The following is a 9,918-nucleotide window of genomic DNA, read 5'->3' as shown; positions in this document are numbered from 1 at the left end:
CTCTAAAAAATGCTGGGTTATATTTAACCCAGCATTTTTAGAGTGTACATAACTACACTATTGACAATAGACAATATACCTACATTTTATAATCGCACCTAAATTTGCTTATTCACCATAGCATGACTATAAATATGTGGTCACATTAACTCAATTTCAGAGAAATTTTGCAGACAAATAAGATCATTTGTCTACAGACCTTAATCAGGGTAGAACCAATTAAATTTTTTATGAGTATGAGGGATAGGAGTACAATGCGTTCAATGGATTTTACTGTTATTTAACAAACCAAGCAGCTTTCTGTTGGTCAACGCAGCAAATTAGCATGACCACCTGAACCTGATGACAAATCTGGCGAAATCTTTAGTCCTCACACGAAATTCCTAATTGAGTGTATTCCTATTGAAATGACTGATATTGAAATGGTTAATATGACTGCACCTCAACACGTAAAGGTGCGACATTATCAGCATCTTTACCCGCATAGTGCAGCGGTGCGTCTTTATCCAGGGCGAACAGAGGTGGGTTGAGGAGGACAGTGTTGTCGTTTTCCATGACGATCCCTTGGTACTCTGTTTCGATCCATGGCTTGTGTTTATTGGCTGAGAAAGAACAATCACAAAAGCAAGGGACAGGCGTGAGAGCTACAAGAACAATCTGTGATTCAGAACAAACAGCTTTTTTTTTTGACAAGGCTATTTATAACACGCCGTTATGAAGGTGAGTGAGCAGAGGTTCAGAGACGAACACAAGCAGTCCAAGCCAAAGGAATTTGCAACAGATAAAAAAATCATGCTAAAATACGTTAGTGGCAGATGGTGCAATGGTTCGGCCAGCTGTACGTATGCATAACACTTGCACATTAAGTTACAAACATACCCATATGGGGATCGACCAAAACTGGGTGATGGACACACAAAACATAAACACACACACAGCACGCCACACCTCACTGCTTTGCAGAGTAATTAGGTGTAGAGATGTTTGGCCTGATCGCACACCGAGAGGTATATTGCACCTATCGCTCAAATACAGACAGACAGCTTCTCTTAAAATGCTTGGAGAAAGACCAAACCATGCAAACCTACATTAAACACCCTAAAAAAATGATAAATCTTCAACAATAAGGCTGGCCCACTGGCCCAGTGTCTTTCTGGCTGGTGCTGCACTGCCACTGAAAATGTTACATTCATTAACTTACATTCAATTTATATGCTTGCAACTTAAACATTTGGTTTTCTGTGATGTATTTTTGCAGCAAATTCTGCTGCTTTGTCACTAAGATAATGTTATCTAGCTGGCTAACATAGAGGAGGCTTTGTCAAATTTGTAAAAAATTATTCCTGATAGTCTTAAGAACATAAGTATGTGTTGGAAACTGCAAACCAATCATATTGTGATTTGTATGCCATGTGTTTTCCAGTGTGTTTTATTTATGGAGTTACGGTACATTAAAGCTGTTTCATTTCAAGAAAATTTGTTCAAAAGTTTGGGGTCAGTAAAAAAAAAGAAGCTTTTATTCAGCACGTAGCCTACACATTAAAAATCTTACCGACCTCATACATTTGAATGGAACTTTATATTTATATGTTAAATATCAGTATGAGTGTTAAAAACATCAATTTAATGAACAATTTATATTTAAAAAATATATAAATATTTCTAGCAAATATGTATTGCTAAAAAATAAAAATCAATCATTCTTTTGCTGTGGTGCCAGTAGAACTGTTGGAAAGGCAAGTAAAAATCGTAACAACTTTATTACTGAGCCCTGCTTCATAAAAATTACTTAAAACTCTGGTCATATGATATTATACTAGAGAGTGTGCTGACCACTAACTCAATGCACCAATCTATTTAATGTGTGGCTACATGCTGACCACCTTCTTCTCATATTTCAAGTCAGTTTGTCTTTTTTTGCCATTTATCTACCTATCCCTCTCTCTCCCACCCACCCACGCCCGCGTTCCTCCCTCTCATCCCTTACTCAGCCATATAACATTAATCTGAGCACCAGACCACTGGATTACTCCTAGGATTACGGAGTGAGAGACAACGCTGTGCATCTCACTCCATTTATCACACGTGCCACTTTCACACACTTACCAGAGCATTTTGAACGACTCTGTCAACAGCTGTGACAGAGGATAGACAGAAAGAGCAATGCATGTCTGTGATCACATACGGAGAAACGTTATCCGTAAATTAAGAAATATCGCATCTCCGGTTTCCCACGTGTCTAAAAATAGCAGAGACGAGAATAGATAAGCTTTCACCCTTTTCTTCAAGGACAAGAGTCGACCTCTCACTCCCCCTTTCTTTCTCACAGATATCCTACAGCATATATATCAGCATCCTTTCTGTCCTTCGCCAAATTTTGCTCTCCACCCAGTTAGTCTGTCATTAGCTTTCATCTATTCGTTCTTATCTTCCTGCGTGTGATTCAATCCTTTCACATATCTTCATCATGTTGTCTCTTCCCATGTCACCTTGAGATGTGGCCTACCTTTTGTGATCTCTACAAAATCTGCTGTTGTCATTCATACAGGAGGCATATATTTAATTACTGATTTCATAATTAACACCCATAACAAACAGCACAATGAATTGAGCTTCTGGTTTAAATTAACTGAATGTGCCAGAGCTGCGAACAGAGATGTTAATACACTCATTCACACTTAATCATCAACACAATGCTCAATATCAACATTCAAAAGGATGGAGGAGACTGACCTTTGTTGCCATGGGTAACCGAAGTCAAGCAAAAGAGGAGAAAGGAGAGAAAACTCATTCTGGCCATCTGAGGGAGGAAGGAGGGGAAGGGCAGAGGGAAATAACATGCATTAACCTGATATGAAGCAGTTTAAGATAGAGGACAGAGGAGAAACAGATAAGCGCAGAGACAGAGACAGACATATTTCCTTGCCTGCATTTCCTTAAACGTAAACATTAAGACAAATACTCCGCTCTATAGGTAAATGTGAATATTATATATAATACCCTTGACATCATTTTCGTGGCCTAGTATGGCCGAGGACGTCTGGCTCACATTTAAGATACAGTATGTCGGCTATTATATATCCCGTATTTACTCACTCAATAAAACCTTACTTCAACACTCAACAAAACCTTCGTATTCAGCGAACTGAGTCCGCGTGAAATTGTGCAGTCCGCGCATCCTCGCTCGCACGCGCATGCAGGTGTATCCTCTCGGATATCACAGGCAGGTTTGTTAACACACAGAATATCAAACGTGATTCATGACGCTTGGCCTCGAATAACATCTGATCTGGAAAGATTTATAAAGGCTATATGTCATTTACTTACATTAGTATTTTTATATGAAGATTAAAATCTTCCAACTTGGATGACGGACAGCGTGATATAACCTACTGGTGTTTACAACGCGTTATTAAAATGACCGGTGTTAAATACGCGACAAACATGAATCGATTTTTAAGCCTGTAACGTTAAATAGATTCCAAAATCACCATATCATAACATTTACAAGCAGTTTAGATAGCATACCACCTGTGTTAAGCGCAAGAATTTAATTAGAAATATTATGTTGGGATCAAATGTACGTTACCGTGAGGTGTGAGATGGTACCCCGCTCAGTCTCCTCTAAGCATCCGTCACACACTCACACCTATGACAGCCTGATGCCCGCCGACACACCGAACGCAACGGGTGGAGCGCTGGGGCCTCCGGTGCCTCCCGAAATGATTCGAACTGGGAAAAGGAGCGAAACTGGAATTTGAAGATTAGATACGAAGAAACCAATGTCCCCGTTCTCGGTGGATGCCGTGAGAGAGAAAAACGAGACGGGGTGGTATCTCCTCCCTCTCGCAGTTTCTTAACCCGCCCACACTGCGTCTCTCTCGCTCTCAGGACTCATCCCCGGTGAAACGCAAATATACAAATCCTACTGCGGCGAAGGCTTGCTTGTTAATATTCATTAACCAACCCTCCGCCATTGGAAGGTTCGGCCGTACCTAATTAATATTCATTAGCCAGGCAGTGTCTATTGGAGGGCAGTAGCGTAATAGCATAAAGAATGCATAATATGCAACAACCAAATCGTTGCTACAAGGAGCTACCATATTAACATAACCTGCTTAATATGAATGAGCTAAGCAGTGCTCATAGTATTTGTTCTTTCGGATTAGCGATCCCTAAATCGGCGAGATGGCTGTCTGTGTGATACATCTGGCTTGGAGGGAAGCATCTGGAAGCTGGTGTATACTCCTACTCGTCGTCAAACCCACACATTTATTTCCCACTTGGAGATTATAATGAATGTCATTTGTGAATGCGCTTGAACTCCTCACTAACACAATCTGTGCTTCAGCTCTAGGGCCCAGACTGCAAGATGACGTCATATCGGCTCCCACAGCAGACAGATATAAAACCCTGACACCACAAGTCAAAAACACCAGAACACACTTGAGCAGACTTTGTTCAAATCCAGCATTTTTAATGAATATTACAAAAACGGCTTTATTTAAAAGTAATTTTCTCTCTCACACTCACTTTTTTTTTGTACATTTGGTAGCAGTAAGGCAGAAGTAGTTGTTTCCCAAAAACAATTTTTACATCAATAATATTTGCAACCACATGTATAAATATTATAAAACAACTCTGATGCTACAGTGAGCCTCTGCTCCCTTGGATTGAATCTGGGTGCAGGTTTTAGCCCTCACTGAAGAGTGATGTATATTTGTGCCAAGGATCTTCAATATGTCATGTCATACAAAACAGATATGAAGGCAAATATGCGTAAGAATTACTGAGAGCAGATCGCAAAGAAAAAACGTTGATCCTGATGTGCGATGAGAAATACACTTTAAGGATTTTACACAGCAGTTTTTAATAGTGCCATTAGAGTGCACAGATTAGTTGATTGCTCACTAAATTACTTGTTAAAATTGAAATACTCTGCTCTTAATAATACTGACACAAATTTACCATCATATTCATGATTCTGGTTAGTAGTGTTAATGTTACTGTGGTTTCTGTTTTGCTTGTGCTCACACACTGGACAAAAAGATTTGCTGGAGAAAATGGAGTGAACAGGAAAAGGTCAGATGGATAGATAGATAGATGGAAAGTGTCGAAAATGCTATAAAAAATTTAGTTACCATAAAACCCATTCCTAAAAAAGAAGAATCCCCATCAGAAGTTGTCTGATCACAAGAAAGAAGAAGAAGAAGAAAAAAAAAACCTTTATAAAAATGAAAAACATTCATTTACAATGACAGGCGATGCTGTGTCACCATTCACTCTTTTGTTTGTTTCACATTTCATTGTCTTTTTAAGGGTAAGTGAGGTTGAAATATTCCTAGCAAAGGAAAATAAAACACATCTCATTTGTTTCCATCAGCCAAAAGCCAGTTCTCTGACGAGACAGGAAACAGGAAATGAGATCATTACTGAGTAATGAGTGCAATGGTATGAGCAGATACAGTATAACTATTTGAGTCACCAAACATCAGTAAATCTTATTTAACAAATAATGAACCTTAGAAAAGCTTGTATTTCTCCAGCTTTCAACCTTTTTCATTATAGTCCACCACAACTCCCAAAGAATGAGAAAAACTTTCCATCGGACTAACATTTGTACACATACATCAGTGCTTGATGTAAATAGTAATATATTACTAAAGGCCTTAAAATGTGTCCTCTTCAGGTGCTCTTTAAAAGTCACAGTTCACTTCAGTCAAACCTAGACAGCTGCAAACAAACCTGTGTAAGAAAAAGAGGGAAAAAAAGGCTGATAATTTTACATCTTCACACAGTCACATCTAAAGCACTTTCAGTAAGAGATTGCTAAAGAATCTGCTTCGTCGATTATTCAAAAAACACTTGGATGACAGGAAAAAGTCTCAAATTAAAAGTAAATGTGGTGCAAACAAATAAATAGACATTCTACAAAGACCTGGATGAATGAAACACTGCGGCAGAGACAGTGAAAAGCTTTGTGCGACAGAGGGATGATACATTTTCCTGCTGGAATTAAATGGCTTATGGACACAATGATCCTAACTGAATCATCAGCCATGATCTAATAAAATATGATTATGCTGCTTATAAGTCCTCCTGGGAAAATACATGTTCAAAAGCTGTAATCAAGATGTGGGTTCAAGTGATTTGCATCAGAATGAAAAAAAAAAAACACGGTAACTGCATCTCTCTTTGCCACTACCAGGAGTTTTTTTTAGTGCTAGTGGAATTAAAGAAAGATGTTCATCATGTACACAATTTTCTCGCACTTTTAGATATTTACCTTTATCTTAACTTTAACCAAACTACACAACATAATTACAAACTTAACTGTATTTATCATTAGGTTCTGCTCAAAACATCATGTTTCAGGTAAGATCAAAATTCAATAATACTTGCAAGGTTTGAAAGACGTTGTGAAGGTGCTTATAAGAGTGCTGAATATGACCTGAAGGCAGCTTTAGATTCCACTGCTGCCGAGAACACAGGAAAGAATAGGTATGACACATTCACAGACAGGTGGCACAAACAGTAGAGTTTAGAAAAGACAGCTGCTAAATTTACCATTTTAATTAATCCTCCTTTTTCTCACTGCCTCTTTTTCGAGGCACGAACACCTTGCGGAGGTATGGCAGGACAAGAAAGGCAAAGAAGAAAAATATGTGTCCACAGAAATATATCGAGGAGTAAACCTGGAAAACAAAAACGTTCAAAATGTAAATGACACTTGCAACACTTTACAATATGGATGGATACAGGAGGTAAGGATCATGGACATCCCACATCCAGCATCAGATTCATGACTAACGGACCCCTGAGGAGTAAGTACACACCTTGAGCCACTTGTCGTAAGTGAAGAGGCAGAATGGCACCAGAGGGTATCCCATAAATAGCCAGTGAATTAACTGCTGTACTACATATACAAATGGATACAGATGACTCTGAGCGATAGATGCCAGCAAAGGACTGTCCCGCACCAGTGACTGAGCCTGCGAAAATATTTACAAAAGAGTTGTATTACTTTTATCTACTTTCTAAAGCCTTTGTCTAATGGCACGTGTCCACTGGTGCAGAGGAAATGCTCAATATGCTATTCAAGTTGTATAAATTAACATTACCTTATGCATTAAGAATAAATATGATTTAACAATGGTTCACATTTCCAGGGTTCTCAGAAACGAAAGTCGTCATTGTTGGGTAAACTTCTGTAGTGGTGAACAAAACTGAAACAAACATTTTTTTGTGTTCTCATTTGCCTCAATAGCAAAAATCCACGGTAGCATTTCTATGACTTAAAAAAAAAATGTAATAAATAAATAAATATTGAGAGATTGTATATTATTTATTTATTATAGATTGTATAGTACATTTATAACAGAAGTAAAATGTAACTTATCATCACAGTCTGTGAAAAGGGTCCATTAACATTAACCTAGATTAATAAATGCTGTTAAAAATGTTGCTTGCTTTGCTCCTTTGTCAAATTCCCTGTATGAGCCTGTCACGCAGTTCCCATAAAAAATCAAGTGAAAACACTTCGCTCCACTCACTCCGCACCGGTGGACACATACCGCACGTAAACATGCACAATGTTTCAATCTCGCCTAGAGCCAGAGTTCCCTGAACAATATTACATTTCTACTTGTTTTCTTTTTCTCCTGAGAAGGTTAATGAACAAGCTGTACCATCAGCATTCATCAAAACAATGTGTTTTGGCTCAGACAGGAACCGTCATTTGTAAACATTCCATTGACTTTCATATAATGTCTACTGATGTCTCACATTTTCTGACGTGAGCACTATTTGTCATTTTCAAAATAGGACTACAAGGGTGAGATGCTTCCTTGCATACTCACAGCTGTCTGCAACCTGTAAGATTGTATTTTACAAGCAACTACTTGCAACAACTGCAACTGCCATTCTTAAGTACCATACTGTCATTGCCAGCTGAATCTCACCATCTGTTTCCAAATATGAAAATGCAGTTTAGTATCTCAATCGGTCATGCCAATGACTGCACCTTTTTATATACACACTGCTGTTCAAAAGTTTGGTTTGATTTTTTTTTTTTTAAGAAGTTAACACTTTTATTCAGAAAAATGCATTACATTTATCAGCAAAGTGACAGTAAAGACGTGTATATAACTCTATAAAATATTTCCATTTCAAATATATGTTTCTATTCAAAGAATCCTGAATAAAAATGTATAATGGTTTCCACGGTAATATTAAGCAGCACAGCTGTTTTCAAAATTGTAAGAAATGTTTCTTAAGCAGAAAATCAGCATATTAGAAGGATTTCTGATATAAACATATGAGAGAGAAATCTGCATTCAGCGATTCCTTACAAAAATCTTACAAAAGATTTACAGTGAAAGCTACAGTGGCCCCAAAAAGTATTTGGACATATATAAAAAAAAATAAAAAATCATAGTATTTTGTTAAATTATAAAACAGCAGACTGTTCAAAATTAAGATTTTAATTTAAATGTCATTTTTTCTTGCAACAACTGCAACTGCCATTCTTAAGTACCATACTGTCATTGCCAGCTGAATCTCACCATCTGTTTCCAAATATGAAAATGCAGTTTAGTATCTCAATCGGTCATGCCAATGACTGCACCTTTTTATATACACACTGCTGTTCAAAAGTTTGGTTTGATTTTTTTTTTTTTAAGAAGTTAACACTTTTATTCAGAAAGAATGCATTACATTTATCAGCAAAGTGACAGTAAAGACGTGTATATAACTCTATAAAATATTTCCATTTCAAATATATGTTTCTATTCAAAGAATCCTGAATAAAAATGTATAATGGTTTCCACGGTAATATTAAGCAGCACAGCTGTTTTCAAAATTGTAAGAAATGTTTCTTAAGCAGAAAATCAGCATATTAGAAGGATTTCTGAAGGATCGTGTGACACTGAAGACTGGAGTAATGGTGCTGAAAATTCAGCTTCAAAGCTGGATAACTTATTTTTCAAAGAAATTAATTATATTTCACATATTAAAATAGAAAAGTTATTTTAGATTGTAATAATATTTCACAACATTATTGTTTTTACTGTATCTTTGACAAAATAAATGGAGCCGTGGTGAGCATAAGAGACTTCTTAAGAGATTTTAAAAATCTTTCCAACCCACTTATGAACAGTATTGTGTGTTTGTGTATGTGTATATATACTCTGTGGAAGCTGTTCAAGATTCTTTTAATATTTGATAACCTTACTATTGATCTATAAGGATCCTAGAATGCAGTTTGTTTCGCTCCATCACTTACATAAGAGCAAGTCTATTATTTCAAATCATTCTCAGTGAGTTACTAAACTCAGAAACACTGTATCTTCAAAGCTGTAAACTTTCAGATCTGCCTTCAGTTGGCATGAAAGTAAGTGACTCAAAGACTTTAGTCATCTCGAGTCTAAACAACTTCAAGCCTCATGTCTGGTAAAGCAATGTTGCCATGGTTACCTGCTTCTCCACATTGACAATGATGAACTCCAAGGAGAAGCAGATGAGGTACCCTGAGTGCAAGCCGTGCCAGATCGCCAGGAATAACAATGTGAACATTTGAGATAACAACTTGTTACCCAAAAACTTCAACCTCTTAAACACGTGCCTGTACCGAAGAAGGGGGTGGAAAGAAAAGAGAAACTGAGAGAAAATTAATTGACACAAACATTAAAAAAATACAATTTTGAAAGACTCTTGATTGCAATAAATGTCACATTTATAAAAGCATGTGCATACCTGGCCACCCAAGCATTTGTGTTGATGTTGAAGGAATTGATGGTGCCTGTGAAGAGGGGTGTGGTCTCAAATAGCCACACCCTCACATTTGCGCAGGCATCCCATTGGTGCTCCCCTTTTTCGTTCTTCCCATTGTAGCCCAGCCCAGAGAGTACACACACACCT

General features: G+C 37.5%; 2 protein-coding genes across 4 annotated transcripts in view; both read right to left on the bottom strand.

Moving 5' to 3' along the window:
* Positions 1-3,890, bottom strand: part of LOC107672964 (calsyntenin-3-like) — a 19,723-nt gene extending 15,833 nt beyond the window's left edge. The window contains exons 1-3 of one of the 2 annotated variants that reach the window (XM_016466349.1): positions 3,590-3,890; positions 2,734-2,800; positions 480-602 (exon numbers count right to left, since the gene is read on the bottom strand). In XM_016466349.1, the coding sequence (XP_016321835.1) occupies positions 480-602; positions 2,734-2,800 (190 nt within the window). In that variant the 5' untranslated portion in view covers positions 3,590-3,890. The remainder of the gene's footprint in view (positions 1-479; positions 603-2,733; positions 2,801-3,589) is intronic. The other variant, XM_016466350.1, reaches the window with a different exon arrangement.
* Positions 3,891-5,107: 1,217 nt separating this feature from the next.
* LOC107672973 (lysophospholipid acyltransferase 5-like) overlaps positions 5,108-9,918 on the bottom strand; it is an 18,374-nt gene continuing 13,563 nt past the window's right edge. Inside the window, exons 9-13 of one of the 2 annotated variants that reach the window (XM_016466369.1) lie at positions 9,754-9,918; positions 9,475-9,622; positions 6,837-6,992; positions 6,568-6,695; positions 5,108-5,745 (exon numbers count right to left, since the gene is read on the bottom strand). The exon at positions 9,754-9,918 is cut by the window's right edge and continues 1 nt beyond it. In XM_016466369.1, the coding sequence (XP_016321855.1) occupies positions 6,576-6,695; positions 6,837-6,992; positions 9,475-9,622; positions 9,754-9,918 (589 nt within the window). In that variant the 3' untranslated portion in view covers positions 5,108-5,745; positions 6,568-6,575. The remainder of the gene's footprint in view (positions 5,746-6,567; positions 6,696-6,836; positions 6,993-9,474; positions 9,623-9,753) is intronic. The other variant, XM_016466368.1, reaches the window with a different exon arrangement.

This window comes from Sinocyclocheilus anshuiensis, unplaced genomic scaffold (assembly GCF_001515605.1).
Source record: "Sinocyclocheilus anshuiensis isolate Anshui unplaced genomic scaffold, SAMN03320099.WGS_v1.1 scaffold248, whole genome shotgun sequence".
Classification (NCBI taxonomy): Eukaryota; Metazoa; Chordata; class Actinopteri; order Cypriniformes; family Cyprinidae; genus Sinocyclocheilus; species Sinocyclocheilus anshuiensis.
The sequence above is the reverse complement of the archived record's forward strand: the minus strand, read 5'-3'. Positions and strand labels throughout refer to the sequence as shown.